This window comes from Nerophis lumbriciformis, linkage group LG13 (assembly GCF_033978685.3).
Source record: "Nerophis lumbriciformis linkage group LG13, RoL_Nlum_v2.1, whole genome shotgun sequence".
Lineage (NCBI taxonomy): Eukaryota > Metazoa > Chordata > Actinopteri > Syngnathiformes > Syngnathidae > Nerophis > Nerophis lumbriciformis.
The window spans coordinates 24,364,784-24,390,420 of record NC_084560.2 but is presented as its reverse complement, the minus strand read 5'-3'; the positions used below and the strand labels follow the sequence as shown (position 1 = coordinate 24,390,420).

Genomic DNA, 25,637 nt, shown 5'->3' with positions numbered 1-25,637 from the left:
GATGATAATAATAATAATAATAATGATAATAATAAAAGAGCCATCTTTTTTTTGTAGTGCATGGCCTCTATTTGTCATGTTATTCATCCGCATTGTGCTGACTGCTGTTGTTGTGTTGTTGTTTTTTTTATTCCTGACTTCATTGTGCGCGTTTTTTGCTGTTTGCACACCTATTCAGCAGTTAAATGGCACCATTGTGAATATTAAGAAACGCCATCCGCTCACACTTATTGTGCCAAAACTTCCTGCTGAGAGTAGAAGTGTAGCATATTATGCTGACTGATGTAGATAGTGCCACCATTGTGACAGCTGTGGTTTACCCCCCACCCCCCACCCCCACCCCACCGCCCGTCAATGCTGCGTCAGGTGCTCCAGCTGCTGTCCCAGGTCGCTGTCCTGACACGGCGACACAAAGTAATCACCGATGGCGTCGTTTAATCACTGAAACAAGCGCTCCACAGGACCCCCCCCCCCACCGGCCCCTCCTCTTCGCCGCCGTGTCAATATCCCACTGTCTCATTATCTGTTTGGACGGCACATCCACACTGTCAGATGAACAGAGTGGAAAATTAAGATTAAAAATATGCTAATTTCATTTCCAAGGCAAGCAGGCGGCTCCTTCTCGCTGGCCCATTATGCTATTGATTAACCAACCCCCCCCCCCCCCACAATCCACTACCAAATTCAATTTCTCTTTTTCAATGCAAACTTTAATCTATTTGCAAGCCAACAATTCAACTCCCAGGGGGCTATTTGGGAGTAAGTAACCATTTAATACGACACTGGCTCAACACTCACTGGCTTTAATGAATTGTTTAAATGTGTGTGTGTGTGTGTGTGTGTGTGTGTGTGTGTGTGTGTGTGTGTGTGTGTGTGTGTGTGTGTGTGTGTGTGTGTGTGTCTGTCACCAGCCAAATCTGGGTCTGGTTTAACGGCGACTTTTATAAGAGCCATTTCTCTTCCCGGCGTATCTTTGTGAAGCGCTCCGCTAATTGAGCTGCTAATGAGAACGTGCCGTTATAATTGGAACATCGCGGTATCGTACGAGTGGCGTGTTAAATGATGCAAAGAGTGACGCCATTTTAGCGCAGTTATCGCGTTGCTTTGCCACTTAAGAGAGGGATGGTTTGTAAGGCAGGGGTGTCAAACTCATTTTAGATCGGGGGGGCCAGATGGAGAAAAATCTACTCCCAAGTGGGCCGGACTGGTAAAATCACGGCACGATAACTTAAAAATAAAGACAACTTCAGATTGTTTTCTTTGTTTGAAAATAGAACAATTCTGAAAATGTACAAGTCATAATGTTCTTGTTTTTACACTTACATGTTGCGGTTAATAGTAGTCTACCTTTATTTGTCGTTATTTATACTTTCTGAATAAATGATGTGATAATGTTCATCAGTCAACTCATTGGTGGTCATTTTCATTCTATCAGGATAAGAAAATTATATCAAAATCAAATTACAGGATGTTATTTATGTAGTTTGATCATTTTTCTCGACTGGTGCACTAACATCATGTGGTTTATTTTGCACATATGTAGCATCATCTACAAAGATACAAATATTTGCTATTGTGACATCTACTGGACACATTTAGAACAGCAGTTTCTTTCATTCAAAAATGTCAGGTTAATTTTTATATATCAACTCATCCCATACTTGCCAACCTTGAGACCTCCAAATTCGGGAGATTTTGGGGAGGGGGGAGGGGGGCGGGGTTGGGGGGCGGGGCCATGAGGCGGGGTTAAGGGGGCGGGGTATATTCATAGCTAAAATTCGCTTAAATGCAAGTATTTCTTTATATATATATATATATATATATATACAGTATATATATATATATATATATATATATATATATATATATATATATATATATATATATATATATATTATTCTAGCTATATATAAATATGTATTTTATTATATACATATACATATAAATAAAATACTTGAATTTCAGTGTTCATTTATTTACCCATACACACACACACACACACTCCTCTCTACTCATTGTTGTATTTGAAAGTGCAACGCTTTGCAGCCTGTAGCACAGCCTTTGAAGGAGCATAGGTATGGGCAGTGTAATATTCTGGGTTGGAGTCAATAACCAGGCGAGGTGATGAAGTTACGTCTCTTTACTTCATACTTCAGAACCGACTCCCACACTTGCCGTCAGGGTGCGCAATACAACGTAAACCGTTGGCCAACCAAAAAGTAACTTTTTGCGTTGAAAAAATCCGGAGGCACACAACCAGCAGAAATCATAAAAAAACGAAACTCAGTTGACAGTAAAAAGTCGTTGTTGCAATTGTTGTATATGACTTTAAACCACAACCAACCATAGATCACTATAGCTCTTGTCTCAAAGTAGGTGTACTGTCACCACCACGCCGTGACTTATTTTGAGTTTTTTGCAGTTTTCCTGTGTGTAGTGTTTTAGTTCTTGTCTTGCGCTCCTATTTTGGTGGCTTTTTCTCTTTTTTTGGTATTTTCCTGTAGCAGTTTCATGTCTTCCTTTGAGCGATATTTACCGCATCTACCGTATTTTCCGCATCATAAGCCGCCCCGTGTTATAAGCCGCGCCTTCAATGAACGGCATATTTCAAAACTTTGTCCACCTATAAGCCGCCCCGTGTTATAAGCCGCATCTAACTGCGCTACAGGGAATGTCAAAAAAACAGTCAGATAGGTCAGTTATTTAATAATATATTAAAAACCAGCGTTCTAACAACTCTGTTCACTCCCAAAATGTACGGTAATGTGCAAATGTGCAATCACAAACATAGTAAAATTCAAAATAGTGCAGAGCAATAGCAATAACTTAATGTTGCTCGAACGTTAATGTCACAACACACAAAATAAACATAACACTCACTTTCTGAAGTTATTCTTCATTCATAAATCCCTCGAATTCTTCTCCTACGGTGTCCGAATTAAAAAGTTGGGCGAATTACGGGATCCAATATGGCCGGCTCCGTCTCGTCGAAGTCATCAGAGTCAGTGTCGCTGTTGTTTTTCCAGCAGTTCCGTGAATCCTGCCTTCCGTAAAGCTCGGACCACAGTTGAGACCGAAATATCCGCCCAGGCATTTACGATCCACTGGCAGATGTTGGCGTATGTCGTCCGGCGCTGTCTCCCTGTCTTAGTGAATGTGTGTTCGCCTTCGGTCATCCATTGTTCCCACGCCGTTCGCAGTCATGCTTTAAATGCCTTGTTGACACCAATATCGAGCGGTTGGAGTTCTTTGGTTAATCCACCCGGAATGACGGCGAGTGTTGTATTTGTGTGCTTCACTTGTTTTTTGACACCATCTGTGATGTGGGCGCGCATGGAGTCGTATATCAACATGGACGGAGCTGCATGAAAAAAGCCACCCGGCCTCTTCGCGTAAACTTCCCTTAACCACTCGCTCATCTTTTCTTCATCCATCCATCCCTTCGAGTTAGCTTTTATGATGACGCCGGCTGGAAAGTTCTCTTTTGGCAAGGTCTTCCTTTTGAATATCACCATGGGTGGAAGTTTCTGGCCATTAGCATGGCAAGCTAGAACCACAGTGTGTCGCTTAGTAGGAGCCATTTTGTGGTCTTTACAGATGTAAACACACAAAGGAAATGAAACGTAATACCCGCGCGCTTCTTCTTCTATGGGGGCGGGTGCTTACCGTAGAAGAAGAAGCACTTCCTCTTCTACGGGGAAAAAAGATGGCGGCTGTTTACCGTAGTTGCGAGACCTAAACTTTATGAAAATGAATCTTAATATTAATCCATATATAAAGCGCACCGGGTTATAAGCCGCACTGTCAGCTTTTGAGTAAATTTGTGGTTTTTAGGTGCGGCTAATAGTGCGGAAAATACGGTACTTTGTTATTATCTTCTTTGTGTGGACATTGTCGATTGTCATGTCATGTTCGGGATGCACTTTGTGGACGCTATCTTTGCTCCACAGTAAGTCTTTGCTGTCGTCCAGCATTCTGTTTTTGTTTACTTTGTAGCCAGTTCAGTTTTAGGTTCGTTCTGCATAACCTTCCCTAAGCTTCAAAGCCTTTCTTAGGGGCACTCACCTTTTGTTTATTTTTGGTTTAAGCATTAGATACCTTTTTACCTGCACCCCTGCCTCCCGCTGTTTCCGACATCTACAAAGCAATTAGCTACCTGCTGCCACCTACTGATATTGAAGAGTATTACACGGTTACTCTGCCAAGCTCTAGACTGCACCGACACTCATTTGCAGACTATAATTACTGGTTTGCAAAAAATATTTTTTACCCCAAATAGGTGAAATTAGATAATCTACCATGGCACACTAGACTATCTCCCAGCACACAGCACAGTGGTTGAAAAACACTGGGTTAGATGACAACCAATGTGCTGATCAGTACTTCTGGAGACCCCCTGCGGGTCCCGAACTCTATTGAAGACCTCAGGGCTAACCTATCACGCGGATGTTATAGGGGACCTATTATGCAAAACCAACTTTTCTTACTTATTGGTACCATATATGGTCGAGATTTACCCGAAGAGCTTTGTGCAAGTCCGACGTTGTTGTCCGAGACGTAGTCCATAAGCTCCTTCTTTTTCCTTTTTCTCTTGCTGTGGGGCAGACGGGCTCGTACATGCACATGCATCCTTCGCTGTCACTATTTCTGATACAAAGTAGCGTATATCTGTCATTAGACTCGTTATGGAACGCTGTCAAAGGGAGTTTGGCTCGTAGGACTTCGGCACGTAAATAAGACCGCCCAAAAAACGGCGCATCCTGAAGAGACGGTCAGAAAGCAGCTTGAAGATGATCTGTAAAACATCATCTATGCAACATTTTGAACAAAGAACCACCATTACATGTTATGTAGACCACAAGGAAGTGTTTTAATTGTAGGAAAATACAACATGACAACTTTAAATTCTGAGTGCAATTTAGCACACATTGCTAGGCTAATGTTGCTAATGTTTGTGTCCTCATGCCCCACTCCTTAACGTTGTTGTGATATATGACTCCCATTATGTTGGACAAGTTGGTGAAGTGTCAAAAGTGGATAAAAATACACAACAGTTTGGAGACACACAACATCAGACAGGAATGGATAAACAGAGCTCATTAGTATTAAAGCTACGTACACACAAAACGGTCTGTAACGAACATGTTTACAGTACAAAATGGTAGCTTTAAAGAGTAAATAAAGACAGTAGGCAAATTGGAAGGAATGTTACTTTTATTACAATATATTAGCTTTTATGTGACAACTTTCCATCGACTGAAATGGTATAAAAAGTGCACTATGAAGAAATATGCAAGGACCACGTTGTTTTGTGTCATTGCCGGCAAAAAAAGCCTCACACTTAGAATTTTTTAAATATATTCCAAATAGTATGATCTACAAAATGCATTTTAAACGGCTACTTAAACACAACCAATAGTGGTAACGTTGTCAATGCAATCAAAGATGTAGCTGTTGTCGCACCATTTCCATCGAGTTGTACAGTTCCGCACACTAAGTAACTGTTTCCTTACAAATGTTTTTTACGGATCCTTGTCAGTACGTTTGCATGCACTAAATTAGTCTGATTTCTCAAATAATTGAATTAATACAGAGTAAAGATAATATGCGTATGTTTCGTTAGTAGACAATAATAAAGAGCGGACTGATTCATTCAAATCCTCCAGCAAGAGCTTTAGTAAACAACAATTTGAAAACATTATTTACATGTAAACCACCAATTCAAAACACTGCATCATTTCTATTAACAGTAAATGGTCAAAGCAATTCACCAAAATATGCCTCTGATGATCAGAATAACCACAAATAGGGATGTATATCCTTTGGATTTTTATCGATACCGATATCAATATCTCTATATGTCTTGTCTTATCCATCGGTACGCTCCGGTTCTATATGGCGTAAATAAAGATGTAAAACATGCATTTCCATATTTTTTTTTGTAGCACAAGAGGTTGTACACCACCAACATCATGTAATATCTCACAGCAGGGAAGTCTTTTATCAAAGCCTGCGTTTGAAGTCTTAGTCAACTATGTTTGTTGTTATGTCATCTTCATCACAGATCCATCACTGTGTTTCTTATCCATTACAATTGCAATCAGCGGGAAATAATATTAATGTATGGCATTTATGTGCAGAGCACACCTTTGACTTGATGTATCATATCAAATAGACCATATAAATCAACACAACATGATATATCATAGGGCTGGGCGACATGGACGAAAAAGTATATCTGGATATATTTTTGCTTAAACTCAATATTCGATATATTTTCCGGTGAAAGTATACATATAAAGATAATCATTTTTGAGCGATATTCACTGTACTGTAAACAGTCAGTGGCACTTTTATCAACCCAGTTAGTCAAGATGGGTATTAACAGCACAGAAAATAAACTGTTTAAGTAGCACAGAATTACATAAAATAAATAAAATAGAAAATTATTATTTATACGTAAAATAAATAACATAGATGTGCAAATAATACAAAATGTATCAAACTCAGATAAAAAATTTGCAGGCAGGCACTTTTTAATTCCCAATGGACGATGTAATGGACTGTCACACACGTACGGTTCTGGTCAGCGCCAAGTAAGTGACTTGACTTAATTGTGCGGCTATGGTCTTCCTCACTTCGGCATATATTTTGCTTGAATATTCTCTTTTCTCTTCTACGACTCTCTCGTCGTCATTTGGGATGTCTGTTGTGATTTCCCTTCCTGGTTCCATGACTTACCCTATGTTGCCTTTGATTGGCCTGTCCCTAATGTTTTGCCCTAATCTCAACCAATCGTGACTCATCATTTTAAACCAACCAACCAATCATGGATGTTCTTATACGTAAACCAACCAGTCATGGATCTTTGTTGTCCCGTGGACTTACACTAGTCGAGTTCTCTCTTTCTCTTCTCCCTCTCTTCTTATGTAGCATGTAGCTAAGCTAACCGCGACATGGGTCTAAAAATAGCTAAGCTACGGAAATCACTACTTGTTTAAAAAGTAGCGAAGCTACTGCTAAGCTACTGGCAAATGTAGTTAAGCTACGTAGCTTCGATTTTTAAGTTGGCCACGGATGAAGTGCTGGCTGTCCAGAGTCGGGACCCGGGTTGGACTGCTAGCCTGTGCATCGGTTGGGGACATCTCTGCGCTGCTGACCTGTCTCCATTCGGGATGGTCTCCTGCTGGCCCCACTATGGACTGGACTCTCACTATTATGTTAGATCCACTATGGACTGGACTTTCACAATATTATGCTCGACCCACTCGACATCCAATGCATTCGGTCTCCCATAGAGGGGGAGGGGTCACCCACATCTGCGGTCCTCTCCAAGGTTTCTCATAGTCATTCACATTGACATCCCACTGGGTTGTGAGTTTTTCCTTGTCCTTATGTGGGCTCTGAACCGAGGATGTCATTGTGGCTTGTGCAGCCCTTTGAGACACTTGTGATTTAGGGCTATATAAGTAAACATTGATTGATTATTAAAGTTAATTATTTTTTAATTTGAAAACCGTATTTTCTACCACTGTAGCCGTAAACCGGAATTGATTATCAAAAACCGTACTCATTACAGGAAAACCGTAGTTGTTGGCCGGTATGCAGAAGTTTGCGTTTTACTTGCGAGGGCAAGCACGTCTTGGAAGGAGGAAGGGGAGGGGTTTAATAGCCGCGGCATTTGGTAATCCATCCATCCATTTTCTACCGCTTATTCCCTTTGGGGTCGCGGGGGGCGCTGGAGCCTATCTCAGCTACAATCGGGCGGAAGGCGGGGTACACCCTGGACAAGTCGCCACCTCATCGCAGGGCCAACACAGATAGACAGACAACATTCAGCATTTGGTAATTTTAACGTGAAAAAATTATATCGATATTACGATATTTTCTTAATTCATATCGTGTTAAAAAATATATCGATACATCTTACAAACTCGATATATCGCCCAGCCCTAATATATCATATCAAATAGAGCATATAAATCAACACAATCAACTAGCATGTTAGGTGGTGTGCATTTAAACAAGGTATGTGACGTCAGATAGCGACTACAGACCTGTTGGCGGATGCTATCGTGTTTCACAGCAAAATTATGGATTATTTTACTACTTTTAGGCATCAGTAATTATTTCAACACTGCTGCTTCAAGCTGGCGTATTAGAAGCTGTCAATTTATCATGGATTTATTACCAATTCCTAGCATTAGCAGTAGTGGCACAGTGTGTTTCACACAGCTTTTGGACAACAAGTAGTCATCATATTTCATACTTGCCAACCTTGAGACCTCCGATTTCGGGAGGTGGGGGTGGTAGTGGGGGCGTGGTTGGGGTGGGGCGGGGCGTGGATGGGGGCGTGGCTAAGAGGGGAGGAGTATATTTACAGCTAGAATTCACCAAGTCAAGTATTTCATATATATATATATATATATAGATAGATAGATAGATAGATATATATATATATATATATATATATATATATATATATATATATATATATGTCTTAATAAGGTTATCCAAAAAATAGTGCTCGATACCGTAGTAGAGCGCAATATATGTATGTGTGGGAAAAAAAAAAATCACAAGACTATTTCATCTCTACAGGCCTGTTTCATGAGGGGGGGTACCCTCAATCATCAGGAGGTTTTAAAACCTCCTGATGATTGAGGGTACCCCCCCTCATGAAACAGGCCTGTAGAGATGAAATAGTCTTGTGATTTTTTTTTCCCACACATACATATATATATATATATATATACATATATATATATATATACAGTATATATATATATACTGTGTATATGTATATATATATATATATATATATATATATATATAGTAAAATAAATATATATATATATATTATATATATATATATATATATATATATATATATATATATATATATAGCTAGAATTCACTGAAAGTGAAGTATTTTCTTATATATATATATATATTATTATATTTATATATATATATATATATATATATATATATATAGCTAGAATTCACTGAAAGTGAAGTATTTTCTTATATATATATATATATATATATATATTATTATATATTTTTATATATATATATATATATATAAATATCAAGAGGGACAGAGACAGCGCACAGTGCATGTGGATCACATGTTACCATGGCGAGAAAACATGGAGAGACTGGAATGTAATAGAGTGATCTATGTTTGTCTGTTGCCATCTCCTGGTGAATGTTGGCTATAGCGTACTGGGGTTACTTTTTGGTTGGCCAACGATTTACGTGGTGTTGCGCACCTGACGTCAAGTGTGTGAGTCTGTTCTGAAGTCTACAGTAAAGAGACGTACTTCATCCCCTCGCCTGTTTATTGCCTCCAACTCAATATATTACAACAACATTGCTCCATGCAGACCCTCGCTGGAGGGGGCGTGGCCTCCAGGTCCGCCTGAATTTCGGGAGATTTTCGGGAGAAAATGTGTCCCGGGAGGTTTTCGGGAGAGGCGCTGAATTTCGGGAGTCTCCCGGAAAATCCGGGAGGGTTGGCAAGTATGCATATTTGCAAAGGAAACATCACCTGACACCTAGAAGTCGTTTGGGAACTGTTACAGCTCTGTATTTTGGAGTCGGTTTGGTAGTTTGAGGTAGCCACGTGTCAAGGAGAAGGCCCAAAAAGGATGCAGAGTGCTGGCCCCCGATTGGCCAGGCTCCATGGGGGTGAGTGTTTGTCAAGTGAACATGTTGTCCCTTTTTCCTCTCAATGACAACATCTCACATGATTACGCCAATTTCCGCATTTAGATTATGTTTTTGGCAAACCTTGATTCGGTCCTTGGTTCTAGTAACGCATTAATCATCCGAGTCATGGCTGAGATTAGAACGATGTCCTCAGTTTAGTTTAGTTCCAAGTTCGGTCATTCGGTTCATATCTATGATTGTTTACTTCTGTGTACCTTGTAACCGGAAGTGAGGCGGTAAAAGGTTGACTCTTCGCCATGTTTGATCAAGGTAACATACACTCATATCTTATCACCGTCATCGACCTGAAATTGATCACGATCATATAATCGCCAATCCTACCTATTGTCTTTTTTAAAGCTTTCCAGCGGCACCTAAATTAAGATAGCCGCATCATTAGAATTTTAACGGTCCTCAGTATACATCCCAACCCACAAGTGACCAACACCACCAAATAGCTGTGTGTAAAATTGTGGTTCTTTTATCGGTTTTGTGGTACGTGTACCACTACTTGTACGTGGGCTCCATCGAGTAGTACACCAAAGAATCACTTGATTCAAGTACTGTTTTATTGTCCTATATTCAAACACAGTGTTACTGATCAAACTTAGGCCTACTACGCTACTGTATTTTAATATCAGTCATTAACTATGGTGGTAGTTGGAGAGCCAAGTGTTTCCTGAATGGTGCTTGGTGAAAAAGTTTAAGAACCACTGTTCTCGCGAATAGCATTCTTTCATATTTACATTCCGACATGGCCAAACAAGCTAAAATGACCACAATCGCCCCCTAGCGGACGAGAGGGACACTGCATATTGTCAACAGTTGCTTAAGAGCTCGAGCGTGGAAACTGGAACTCCATAGAAGAAAGTGAATTATGTGAGAAATCAGACTAGTTTACTGACTGTTGAATGATTAGAGCCCAAGCACCGTGGCGCACAAACCAAATCGTAATACTTCAGTTCAGCAGGTATTAAATTATTAAGTGTGCTTTTTCTCTGTCTTTGTTGTACTGTTTCATCTCCATGATGAAAATATACTATACACCAGAAGTTACATGAAGTTAGCAGATTCAAATTCTAAGCAGTGTCACCCAACATGTGGACACTGAAACAGTTAAAGGGGTCTTATTATGCAAACACCAACTTTTCTTACCTGCCGGTACCTGTTTTTTTTTGTATTTCGGACCCCCCCTAATTCCATGGAGGCACAGTGGAGATATTTATAAAAACATTTTTACCTCTCTCTAAGCGAGCCTTTAGTGACTTATTTTGCCTTAGTTACGTCAGCAGATATCTCCATATAGCAGGCCTGGGCAATTATTTTAACTCGGAGGGCCAAATTTAGAGAAAAAAATGTGTCCGGGGCCGGTTTATCTGATTTTTAGGAACGCTAATACAAAATCTCACAATGTCTAATTTTTTTACTGAGTGACACGCAGAATGTACATGAAAATGAATAATTTGGGACTTACTAACTACGACCGATAAAACACTGAATATTGACAACATATGAATGTCTCCATTGACATATTTTACAATCAAGCGAAACGCAGCAAAAATGCAAAATATGAACACGAAGGGTAACATAAAAATACCCACCTACAATCTGATATATCACTTTAGAACTTTGCTGTAAAAATATCCTTCCACGTCTGTCCCTGACACCCGTATTTCAGGCTGGCCGCTCTGGAAACACTCGGTGAAAACGCTCCCCACCCACACTGCTTGGTGCCTCGTCTGAGCTGCTGTGACTTAGATTACCATAGTAACTGATTAGATTACCATAGTAACTGATTAGATTACCATAGTAACTAATTAGACTACCATAGTAACTAATTAGATTACCATAGTAACTATTTAGATTACCATAGTAACTAGTATATCATGCAAAAGCACAGATTCCAACCATTGAAATACTTTGTATAGTTCAAGACTTACGGTCATTTGAAAACATCACTGCACATCATAATGGCAGCTACACTTTCAATCCTAAAGATCTAAAAAAAAAAAATTGGGGCCAGATTGAAAAGCTTAATTTGCCCAGGTCTGCTATATAGGGTATAAGTTTACCCCAAGATTTTTGCGAGAGTCTGTAATTTTTATTTAGTTGTCGTTAAAAGTTGCAGTCAATTAGGTTCTTCTTGTTGTGGGGCAGACTGGCTCGTATATGCACATTCATCCTCCCTTGTTGCCATTTCCAATAAAAAACATAGAATACTTCTTAAGTTATATCTGTCAGTAGAGTCAGTATAGAAGCACTAAAAACTAGTACATGGCTGATGGGGAGGAGACGCTGTCGAAGTGGAGGCATGTAACCATAAAAGGGCGCACCTTGAAGACTGTCAGAAAGCGGCTTGAAAATGGTCTGTAACACATATGTGCAAAATTTGGACCAAAGAACCACTATTACATGTTATGTAGACCGCAATAAGTGTTTTAAATGTAGGAGGAAAAAATTTAAAAGTGTTATTCTATTTAATGGTGCTTGACTTCTTTTTACACTCGTATGTTTAAACATCTTACTGTAAATAGTGGTTAGCTTAGTTGTACACTTGTATGTAAAGGCCCCTAAGACATGTTTTAATTAAGTGTTTTTTTTCCCTTTCGTGTTCATATTTTGCTGTTTGTTGCATTTTTGTTGCGTTTCACTTGATTGTAAAATATGTCAATCGAGAGTGGGTGTGACATTAATATTTTGTCAATATTCAGTGTTTTATTATTCATAGTTATTAATATTGTAAATCCAAATTCTTAATTTCCATGTACATTCTAGGTGTCTCATTCAGTGAAAAAATTAGACAATATTGTGAGATTTTGTATTAGTGATCCTGAAAATCAGATTTACCCGGTACCGGCCCCCAGACACATTTTTTTCTCTAAAGTTGGCCCCCCGAGTCAAAATAATTGCCCAGGCCTGCTATATAGACACTATATTGCCAAAAGTATTTGGCCACCTGCCTTTACTCACATATGAACTTGAAGTGCCATCCCATTGAAGTGTCCAAAATGTTTTGGTATCCTGGAGCATTCAAAGTTCCTTTCACTGGAACTAAGGGGCCAAGCCCAACTCCTGAAAAACAACCCCACACCATAATTCCTCCTCCACCAAATTTCACACTCGGCACAATGCAGTCCGAAATGTAGCCTTCTCCTGGCAACCTCCAAACCCAGACTGGTCCCTCAGATTGCCAGATGGAAAAGTGTGATTCATCACTCCAGAGAAGATGTCTCCACTGCACTAGAGTCCAGTGTCGACGTGCTTTACACCACTGCATCCCACGCTTTGCATTGGACTTGGTGATGTATGGCTTAGATGCAGCTGCTCGGCCATGGATACCCATTCCATGAAGCTCTCTGCGTACTGTACGTGGGCTAATTGGAAGGTCGCATGAAGTTTGGAGCTCTGTGCAGAAAGTCTTTGCACTATGCGCTTCAGCATCCGCTGACCCCTCTCTGTCAGTTTACGTGGCCTACCCCTTGGTGGCTGAGTTGCTGTTGTTCCCGAACTCTTCACTTTTCTTATAATAAAGTTTACTTTGGAATATTTAGGAGCAAGGAAATTTCACGACTGTATTTGTTGCACAGGTGGCATCCTATGACAGTTCCATGCTGAGAGCGGCCCATTCTTTCACAAATGTTTGTAGAAACAGTCTCCATGCCTAAGTGCTTCATTTTATACAAGTGATTAGGACACCTGATTCTCATCATTTGGATGGGTGGCCAAATTCTTTTGGCAATATAGTGTATCTGCTGATGTAACTAAGGCAAACTAAGTCACTAAAGGCTCGCTTAGAGAGAGGTAAAAATCTTTTATAAATATCTCCACTGTGCTTCCATGGAATTAAGGGGGATCCCAAATACAGAAAAAGTGTTCTCTTCCACTTTTTGCTCAGAATATAGATAGTTTAAATGCGACATTTTAGTCAGTGGGCAAGGCAGATGACATTTTTGCTACACTTCATGGGCTGAGGTAGACATATGGTCACTTATGCAGGAAGACCTATAGTATTTATTGAGAAAAGTGCAAACAAGTCAAAAGAAGCAGGCACAAAAATTAGAGCTTCTCGTTGCCTTGTGAAGCGTTTTTTTTTTTTTGTGTGTGTGTGCAAATGATACCGAGATAGTCTGCGTCTAGAAAGTCAGTGCACATACATTTAATGTGTGCACTCTTTGGAGCACCAGCACAGGATTGAAGCCTCCCAGGAGGCTCGGAGAGCCCATACATTAACACTGCAAGGTGCGATCAATCAACTCACGCTATCAATAAAGGCACAGCCCCGCAGTCTGTTTCACACCTGAGCTCATCAAATTGCAGCCGCCTTAAAAAAAAACATTCCACTGTAGTCAAATGGATACACCCTCCCACCGGGGCTCTGTAATGGCGAGCGCAGAGGAGGTCAAAGCTACTCTCCAGAGTGTCAGAGCGACGTCTCAAAGATGACACCTACATCCTTGAGGCGGCACGATTCTCCCGGCCGCCGTTTGTTCACGTGAACCTGCAAGCATATCAGGCACACAAAAAAAGGGCTGTCACAGAATACAAGCACACGCTCCGCAATCTGACCTGCGATCTGTTAGCGGGCCAGATTTATGACAGCCGCAGTCAGCGCCGGCTGAAGGGATTTGTCAGCCGCTCAAGCATGCAAAAGTGGCTTATTTAGCGGGGGAAATGTTTGCTTCTGGAGGGAATTGGATAACACGGCGACTGTTTGTCCGGGGAGTGTGTTTGCTCGCCGGGTCTAGTCGGGAATGCTTGAATTCTTTAAACAAATAGCCGTGAACGCTGTAGTCACCTTTGTCGGTTCTCGCGTGTATTTTAACACCTTATCAATGATAATATGCAGTGGATGCTCACAAAACGTGCCCGAAATATATGAATTATGGTTCCAAAAGTTGTTTGTGTTACAAACGAAATAAAAACGTATCTCCAAAAGTTACTGAAATATGCTAAAACGTTGCTGAGGCAGAATATCAGGGGATGATAATAAACTGCAACAAAACAGCAATAACAGTGCAATACCTATTAAAGGTGCAATATACACATCACATCTCATATGATCGACAGTATTACCGTTTTTCTACATTTTCTACTGCCTAGTTTCTCTTGTTATATTCTTATTTTTACTGTTATATTTTTATTCTTATTGTTACTTTTTATTTGTATTCTTATTGTCATATTTTGTATTTTATTTCCATTTATACTTTCTCTGTACACTGCTGCTGGAATTGTTATTTTCCTGAAAGAACTCTCTTGAAGGAATCAATAAAGTACTATCTATCTATCTATCTATTTACTTGTACTTATACTTCAAACTCCAAAAGTGCTCTATTGATGGCAAGGCTATTCAACCCGTGGGCCAAATAGGACCCGCTGATGACATCAGACCAATCTGCGAGTTGAGACTAAAATTTTGGAGCAGTAAAAACACTAGAGCACGTTCTTATAGATGATCTATGACTAGCTTTTTGGCAGGAGGTCCTTAAAAACAGCACAGCGCTCCTGTTGCATACACATTTCTTTTTTGTCTGAGTTCTGGTTCTGGTTCTCAGGAATATCTGATATAAGAATATCGTAATTTTGGACTTTAAGCCGCTACTTTTTTCCTATGCTTTGAACCCTGCAGCTTATAAAACGGTGCAGATAATTTATGGATTTTTCTTTGCTGACGGCCATATTAAAGTGCCAATGATTGTCACACACACACTAGGTGCGGTGTAATTATCCTCCGCATTAGACCCATCCCCACAGGGGAGCAGTGAGCAGCAGCGGTGGCCGCGCCCGATAATCATTTGGTGATTTAACCCCCAATTCCAAACCTTGATGCTGAGTGCCAAACAGGGAGGTAATGGGTAATGAAATCCGCGCTGCAGTCTGCAGGTGTACCTAATGTTGTGGCCCAGCGGCAACCGCAGCACGGATTTCATATTTCATTCATTCACAACTCCTCCAACACGAACATTATTGTTTTTGCACTTTTGGCTTCTTATTAAATAACTTTTTTAAATAGATTCAATCTTGCACGTGGAAACTTTAAGTGTTTGCTTTAGTTGATATAACACTCCCGTCAGGGGGTGCATTCTACGGGGGCGCATTATCCGGCACAACACCGGAGACTTCGACTGTTTTTCGCTGGCTTTGGATGAGAGCTGCGATGTACGTGACACCGCCCAGCTGCTCATCTTTTTACGTGGGATAACTACAGACTTTCAAATCACGAAGGAGCTGGCAGCCATGCAGTCAATTAAAGAGACAACCACAGGTAATGACTTGTTCATATAGGTAAATGCGTGTTTGGACATGTTAGGACTGAAATGGGACAAGCTGGCAGGTGTGACAATCCAATCCAATCCACTTTATTTATATAGCACATTTAAACAACAAAATGTTTCCAAAGTGCTGCACAACAATATTAAAAACAATATTAAAATATTATCCTTAGCATCAATAACTGAATAAAAACAAAAAATAATTACATATAAAACCAATATAAAATAAATATGATTAAAAACGATTTTTAACAACAGATCTGACGGGGAAAAATGTTGTATAATGCAGGATAAAGTGACAGAAATTAACCCTGTGCAGAAATGGACATTTTTGCATTGTATTATACATCCGGAAGTGTTGTGTAAGACAGTGTTAAAAATAAAACCATCAAAAGCAATCTGCTTTTGTATAAAGTTAAGTTAGGTTAAATAAAATTATTATTATTATTATTAATTATTATTATTATTATCATTATTATTATTTATCTTACGGTATATCAAAAATAATATTGAGCAAAATGTAATTGAAATATTGTCGGTGTGGCCCTCCAGCAGTGCTCGGGTTGCTTATTCGGCCCCCGGTAAAAATTAATTGCCCACCCCTGGTCTACTTACTGTGTCTGCTTGTAAGTACTCCGTGATTGTGCGCTGCCGAACATGCTCCTCTGCCCGTAAACCAACAATGTCACGACGTGACGACGATGGGGGTGCGGGGGTGTTGGCGGACCGGTACTTTTCAGAGGCGGTATAGTACCGAATATGATTCATTAGTATGGCGGTACTATACTAATACTGGTATACCGTACAACCCATAGTATGTACTACAACAACTACAGTAGTTTTACATTGTACAGCATTTACCTTTTGAAAGTGTCTCTTACAAGTTGATTCTACGCCGTGTAACAAAAGAAACTAGGAAATCTTTGTTTATGTTGCACATTGACCAATTTGAGTGACGGACCGGAGTGGTCAGAGTTGAGAACAAGTAATATGAATGTCTGTTTACTAAATGTAATGCCCGATCGTCTACTTAGGTAGGACATGTTTATAATAATGTTTCTCTGATTCAATCGTCCACTTCTTCTCCTTTGCAATAACTTTCTCAGTTTTGGTGGTTTGAGGGCGGAATTGTGTCAATCTCTGAATGGCGCTCAAACGTGCACATCAACTGTCATATCAAAACATATGTTTGTTGCGACTTCTGTCGCCGAACATTCTCGTAACTCAAATTATGCCCGCGACTTAAAGCATAACACAAAGCCTGAGGGACAGATTGTATCGAAAAAAAATGACTCATGGGTTAAGTGAAGGTACCACTTGATTTTGCTGCTTAGGGCTACATTAGCACGGCCTTTCTACCAACAAGAAAAAGCACTTATGCGATGAGTCACAGACAAGGATAACGTTTTTGACTTTTACTTGGCCAGAATGCCTCAATGGTATTAAATCAAGAAATCCAAATTGAACGTAAATATGCCATATATTCCACTGCACTGGTATTTAAGCCGCACCCACCAAATTTTAGAAGAAAAAAATATTTAACATAAATTAACTATACGGTACAAATGATATTTGGAGATGTTTATTTACATACCTTAATTGTTTCACTAACTGCTCTCCAATCAGCTAAAAGACTCAATAACGCCACGTTGACCTTTTTGTGAATTTACGAAACTAAAACAATACAGAAAGAAAGTAAGTTAATAATAGTAACACGGACACTTGTTAACGTGTTAGTATATGTGCTAATGCTAACGACGCTAGCTTGGTTACATTACGATAGCACGTTAAAATATGCATGAAAACACTCTTACAGACATCACACAGGCGACGGTTTAGGAAGTACAAATTGTTTTAATTATATTGTAAAACTTACAAACGTTGCTCGGAGTGATACATGCAGAATCCTTTCAAACAGAATCGCTATGAACGAATACTTTCGGTTTAATTATCAAACCGCAGCACCTGCAGTGAGTGAACCCGTCCAAAAGATGGCGCCATAGCACAAACAATAACAGACAGTTTCAGTGTTTCTGTTGGTGTTCTATGAAAACTACTAAACGCAAAACATTAAGGCCGTTCACAAATAAAAATCCATTAATTAGGCGCACCGTTTTATAAGCCGGTACAAAAGATATTTGGAAATCTTTATTTACATACCTTAATTGTTTCACTAACTGCTCTCCAATCAGCTAAAAGACTTAATAACTCCACATTGACGTTTTAGTGAATTTACAAAACTAAAACAATACAAAAAGAAAGTAAGTTAATAATAGTGACACGGACACTTGTTAATGTGTTAGTATATTCGCTAATGCTAACGACGTTAGCTTGATTACATTACGATACCACGTAAAAATATGCATAAAAATACTCTTACAGACATCACACAGGCGACGATTTAGGAAGTACAAATTGTTTTAGTTATATTGTAAAACTTACAAACATTGCTCGGAGCGATAAATGAAGAATCCTTTGAATGAATACTTCCAGTTTAAGGAAGTACATTTATAAACCGCAGCACCTGCAGTGAGTGAACCTGTCCAAAAGGTGGCGCCGTTGCACAAACGATAACAGACATTTTCAGTGTTTCTGTTGGTGTTCTATGAAAATTATTAAACGCAAAACATTATGGAAAAAAATTAGCTGCACCGTTTTATAAGCCGCAGGGTACAAAGCGTTGAAAAAAAGGTAGCGGCTTATATACCGGAAAATACGGTACTATTTTTGGTCATTAACAAGATCTAAAGTACTGTTGCCTGATTGTAGCCATTGCTGAGAGCACAATTAAATGTGTGACAACAATACATTTATAAAGGATCACCTGTTGGGATGCACGTTGTATCTTATAAACTACCTACCGTCTGCGGGGTAGCTTTCGCTTGAACCCTTTTTGGAACCATGCTCCAAGAAATTCACCTAGCTTTGTAATGTAACAGTGCTTGCCTTCTTGTATGAAGAATAGACTGCCATTCTCCTCTTGGGGAAAGTTTTTCAACAGAAAAAATACGCACAAACGGGAAGTCCACGACGTGCAATATCCAGCGTGCCCTGAGAGCCTCTTTCAACGCGGACAAAAGAGCAAGCGGTCGCTATCAGATTATTGAATGTATATAAACTTGACTGACAACTATAGAAACTTGTCACACAACATTTTCAGCATTTAATAAGTGGCGCTAGGGCGTAATCTGATGAAAGGGGAAGCGCCCCACAATGCGCGGAGGAAACGGAAAAGTCTCTAACAATACACTCGGCCAGTGTGCAGGGCAACAGCACGCCAAATAATAGCACAGTGTGCTGACTCTTTCAAATCACTATTTTACTCATTTCACTCCTCTGGCTGAGGAGATGGAGTTGTGCAGATAAACTTGTGAGCGGGACAGAGAGAAAATGAAATGATGCCCACTTTTTTTCTTATTGAACAAAGGCCCCGTTTGAAGTTGCAATGCTGTATCTGTCGTCCCAGACTGATGCACACAGAATGGAAGTGAACAATGACGAGCAGGGACTCTTATCACTTGTCAGTGTCCGTGGGGGGGGGGGGGATACATCACAAATGAATTCCGCAGGGAAAAATATGGACATTCTCTATTACAGTAATACCCATAGAGAGCTGATCGCGAATCGTGATGAAGTTAAACCCAATACTAAAAAAAAAAAGACTCGCTTTTTTTCAGGAAGCCTCCCTCGAAGTGATCTCAAAATGACGTTCGGGAGTAAAAAAAAATGTGGAGAGTTTTTAGATAAAATCAGGGGATGTAAATCATTTTGAAATGAATGTTCTGGTGTAGTACTTCAAATTAAAATGGTAATCAAGTGTCTTAGCATTGTCGGGGCTCATCTTTTACGTCATTATATTCTTCCAAAGTTGCCAACTCCCTGAAAACTAGACAAGAGTGCATAGTCTTCGCCCCTATCAGCGCGGTGAATTTGTATTTGTTGGATTTTAATACTATTTGACTCAAATCAAAATGTATTTAGATGACCCTCGCCCCGTCCTTGTTTGTGAATGACTGAGCATTTCATGGAAGCTGCTTTTATACCCAATCATGGCACCCACCTGTTCCCAATTAGCCCGTTCACCTGTGGGATGTTCCAAATAAGTGTTTGATGAGCATTCCTCAAATGACTTTTTTGCCACTTGTGCCAGCTTTTTTGAAACATGTCGCAGGCCTCAAATTCCAATATTTGCAAAAAAATAAGTTTACCCATTTGAACGTTAAGTATCTTGTCTTTGCAGTCTATTCAATTGGATATAGGTTGAAAAGGATTTCCAAATCATTGCATTCTGTTTTTATTTACGATATATATATATATATATATATATATATATATATATATATATATATATATATATATATATATATATATATAGGGAAACCTGTGAAACAGGTTTTTTCCTGACCCAACGTATATATGTATATATATATGTATATATATATATGTATATATATATATATATATATATATATATATATATATATATATATACATACATACATACATACATACATACATACATACATACATACATACATACATACATACATACATACATACATACATATATATATATATATATTATATATATATATATATATACATACATATACTGTATATATATATATATATATATATATATATATATATATATATATATATATATATATATATACACCGTATTTTTCGGAGTATAAGTCGCACCTGCCGAAAATGCATAATAAAGAAGGAAAAAAACTTATATAAGTCGCACTGGAGTATAAGTCGCATTTTTTGGGGAAATTTATTTGATAAAACCCAACACCAAGAATAGACATTTGAAAGGCAATTTAAAATACCGTAAATAAAGAATAGTGAACAACAGGCTGACTAAGTGTACGTTATATGAGGCATAAATAACCAACTGAGAACGTGCCTGGTATGTTAACGTAACATATTATGGTAAGAGTCATTCAAATAACTATAACATATAGAACATGCTAAACGTTTACCAAACAATCTGTCACTCCTAATCGCTAAATCCCATGAAATCTTATACGTCTAGTCTCTTACGTGAATGAGCTAAATAATATTATTTGATATTTTACGGTAATGTGTTAATAATTTCACACATAAGTCGCTCCTGAGTATAAGTCGCACCCCCGGCCAATCTATGAAAAAAACTGCGACTTATAGTCCGAAAAATGCGGTATATATATATATATATATATATATATATATACTGTATGTATTTATATTAATTATATATTAATTTATAGATCATATATGTATATAATATCTTAATATAATATGTATATGTATATATATATATATATATATATATATATATATATATATATATATATATATATATATATATATATATATATATTAATTATATATTAATTTATACATCATATATGCATATAGTATCTTAATATAATGTGTATATACTGTATATGTATAGGTTATATGTATGTTTTGTGTGTATGTATATATATATATATATATATATATATATATATATATATATATATATATATAGTTACTTTACATGTCAGCTTCCAACCCCCGGTCTAATTATTTTAGCCCAATGCCCCCAAGTTACAAAGTTTGGACAACCCTGTTTTAGAGGAATACATTAGGACAAACATTTTTCAATAAAAACATATTTAGTGCAAAATAACAAAATTAACAGAAAATACTGTAAATAACTGTTTTGTAGCTTTTTCTAATCGGTTTCCTTTCCTGACAAACCTGTACCCTCTGTAATAAAAGGCAGGAATATGTATCCTTACAGAGTTCCCTCGCCACTCATCAGGTCACTTTTTGTGGTCTTAGCGCATCTCCAATTAAAAATTTGTATTTGAATTATTATTATTTTGTATACAAATAACATATATTTGAGCACCGACCTACTTTAACTGCAATAACTATCTTGCTGCTGACAGCTGCACGGAGGAGGACTGAGTTGTAGTGAATCTTACATCTCTCGTTTTAATTGCCATCAATGGGGTGATGATTCGATTCAGAATCAATGTTGATGCAAATCCATTCTTGCAATCTGCTATTTGGTTGTAAAAATTTAAAATACAATTTTTCAAAACAAGTTACAGGTTCCAAAAGTTAATTTTGGCTGCTGACGTATGACGTACAGGTAAAAGCCAGTAAATTAGAATATTTTGAAAAACTTGATTTATTTCAGTAATTGCATTCAAAAGGTGTAACTTGTACATTATATTTATTCATTGCACACAGACTGATGCATTCAAATGTTTATTTCATTTAATTTTGATGATTTGAAGTGGCAACAAATGAAAATCCAAAATTCCGTGTGTCACAAAATTAGAATATTGTGTAAGGCTAATACAAAAAAGGGATTTTTAGAAATGTTGGCCAACTGAAAAGTATGAAAATGAAAAATATGAGCATGTACAATACTCAATACTTGGTTGGAGCTCCTTTTGCCTCAATTACTGCGTTAATGCGGCGTGGCATGGAGTCGATGAGTTTCTGGCACTGCTCAGGTGTTATGAGAGCCCAGGTTGCTCTGATAGTGGCCTTCAACTCTTCTGCGTTTTTGGGTCTGGCATTCTGCATCTTCCTTTTCACAATACCCCACAGATTTTCTATGGGGCTACGGTCAGGGGAGTTGGCGGGCCAATTTAGAACAGAAATACCATGGTCCGTAAACCAGACACGGGTAGATTTTGCGCTGTGTGCAGGCGCCAAGTCCTGTTGGAACTTGAAATCTCCATCTCCATAGAGCAGGTCAGCAGCAGGAAGCATGAAGTGCTCTAAAACTTGCTGGTAGACGGCTGCGTTGACCCTGGATCCCAGGAAACACTACTAGTGTGTGAATGTGAGTGTGAATGTTGTCTGTCTATCTGTGTTGGCCCTGTGATGAGGTCGTGACTTGTCCAGGGTGTACCCCGCCTTCCGCCCGATTGTAGCTGAGATAGGCTCCAGCGCCCCCCGCAACCCCAAAGGGAATAAACGGTAGAAAATGGGTGGTTGGATGGATGTTCTGGACCAAAAATCACTTCATATTCTCTACTGCTCACTAGTGTTACGATATCTGAGTTATTGTGCAGAAATATGGGGAAATAACTACAAATATGCGCTTCATTCACTACAAAAAAGATCAATTAGAATAATACATAATGTTGGATATAGAGAACATACAAAGCCTTTATTTATTGAGTCACAAATATTGAACTTCAACGACTTGGTGCATTTGCAAACAGCTAAAATGATGTATAAAGCAAACTATAACCTGCTACCCAAGAATGTTCAACAATTCTTCTCAACAAAAGAGGAGAAATATAACCTGAGAGGAACATCTAATTTAAAACATTTGTATGCCCGTACAACACTTAAAACCTTTAGTATATCAGTATGTGGAATTAAATTATGGAATGGATCAAGCAAGGAAATCCAACAAAGTACCAATATGATTCAGTTTAAGAGACTGTTCAAACTACAAGTGTTCACAAAGTACAAAGAAAAACATTTATGATGAACACCATGAACCCTTTTTTAAAACAACAAAAAAAGTGAAATTATGATTTATTTATAAAATATTTTTGTACTTACTTATGGTATATTTATATATTTATTATTTATTTATTCACTGTTCTGTTACAAACAGAGAATAAGGAAATGGGATAAAACTGCCATGTATGAAAAGGGGTAGGATTAAATAAACTCTGTTTCTTCCTACTCCTTTTTGTATGTGCTGTATAACAACTGGAAATGTGATGAATTACATTGTATCGTATGCATGTTCCAAATAAACTGAAACTGAACTGAACTGTATTTGTACTGTATGTCTTCTCAATTGCTTTGTAATTTTCTATCCTAAGTATTGTAAAACTGCGATTGGGTTGAATTTGGGGTTTGTCTTTTTTATTTTGTTGGATTAATTAAGATTCTGTAATTTTTGTTAAAAAATAAATATTGGATGCAATTTTTTAAATATTTTTTTTAGGCCACCACTGCGCGTACAAGTTGTACATAAGCAGCCAAGAGGAGCTTTTGTAACCTGTCACCTTTTTAAAAATAGGTTTTTTTTCTAATATATATAACAAATAATATACTAGATGAGGCTGTGAATGTGTGAATGCTCCAATGCTGAAGTTGAACTGAAATCCTGGAATTTTTTTTTAGAATTGTTGAAGTAAAGCACACAATTCCCAAACAGGCTGAATATTTTGAAGTAAGAACAGTTTGAATCAGATGAAAAATGTGGGAGTTGTGGAACTTTAAAGAATGTCCCATTGATTTCAATAGGAATTTCCCAAAATTTTGGAACGTCCGAGGGAAAAGCGGGAATTTTTTTGAAAATGGTAAAAAAAACTTAAATGGTCTGAATGAGTTGAAATGGTTGGTGTTGGAATTTTTTAAATCGGTCGAGAAATGTTGAAGTAGTAACTTGTTGAATTGAGAAATGGTATTACGGAATTCCTGGAATTTCAGGAAAACCAGGAATTTTTGCAGTTCAAAAAACAACTTGTTTTTTTTGTCCTGATTAAGAGGAATGATTTGACGGTGGAACGGTTGAAATGCGTTGAAAAATGTGAAGGAGTAGTCGCCAGAAAAAAGGGTGTAAATAGGGCTTTGGAAAACCAGAAATTCTGGAAAATCCTGGAATTTTTTTGAATTGGAAAAAAAAAGGTACCGTATTTTCCGCACCATAAGGCGCCCTGGGTTATAAGCCGCGCCTTCAATGAACGGCATATTTCAAAACTTTGTCCACCTATAAGCCGCCCCGTGTTATAAGCCGCATCTAACTGCGCTAAAGGAATGTCAAAAAAACAGTCAGATAGGTCAGTCAAACTTTAATAATATATTAAAAACCAGCGTGATGTGGGCGCGCATGGAGTCGTATATCAACATGGACGGAGCTGCGTGAAAAAAGCCACCCGGCCTCTTCGCGTAAACTTACCTTAACCACTCGCTCATCTTTTCTTCATCCATCCATCCCTTCGAGTTAGCTTTTATGATGACGCCGGCTGGAAAGGTCTCTTTTGGCAAGGTCTTCCTTTTGAATATCACCATGGGTGGAAGTTTCTGGCCATTAGCATGGCAAGCTAGAACCACAGTGAAGGATGACTTCTCATTCCCTGTGGTGCGAATATTCACCGTACGTGCTCCCGTTGTATCCACAGTGCGGTTCACAGGAATATCAAAAGTCAGTGGAACCTCGTCCATGTTGATAATGTTCTCTGGCCGGATCTTTTTTTCAGCTATCTTGTTTTTACAATATGCACGGAAAGTAGCCAGCTTTTCTTGAAAGTCTTTAGGCAGTTGCTGTGAAATAGTAGTCCGTGTGCGGATGGAGAGATTGCGTCTTTTCATGAACCGGAAACTTGTCGTTTAGTAGGAGCCATTTTGTGGTCTTTACAGATGTAAACACACAAAGGAAATGAAACGTAATATCCGCGCGCTTCTTCTTCTTCTACGCGGGCGGGTGGTTGCTTACAGTAGAAGAAGAAGCGCTTCCTGTTCTATGGGGGCGGGTGCTTACCTTGGCGGTTGCTTGCGTAGAAGAAGAAGCACTTCCTCTTCTACGGGGAAAAAAGATGGCGGCTGTTTACCGTAGTTGCGAGACCGAAACTTTATGAAAATGAATCTTAATATTAATCCATATATAAAGCGCACCGGGTTATA

At 38.5% G+C, this 25,637-nt stretch overlaps 1 protein-coding gene across 3 annotated transcripts in view; it reads right to left on the bottom strand.

Moving 5' to 3' along the window:
- Positions 1-25,637, bottom strand: part of LOC133613711 (ATP-binding cassette sub-family C member 4-like) — a 149,663-nt gene that overhangs the window by 26,306 nt on the left and 97,720 nt on the right. For 2 of the 3 annotated variants that reach the window (XM_061971438.1, XM_061971440.1), the window contains one exon: positions 13,640-14,215. The exons of the other annotated variant lie outside the window; for it this stretch is intronic. In XM_061971438.1, coding sequence (XP_061827422.1) covers positions 14,138-14,215 — 78 coding nt within the window. In that variant the 3' untranslated portion in view covers positions 13,640-14,137. Of the gene's footprint in view, positions 1-13,639; positions 14,216-25,637 lie in introns of those variants that run through there. 3 annotated transcript variants of the gene reach the window in all.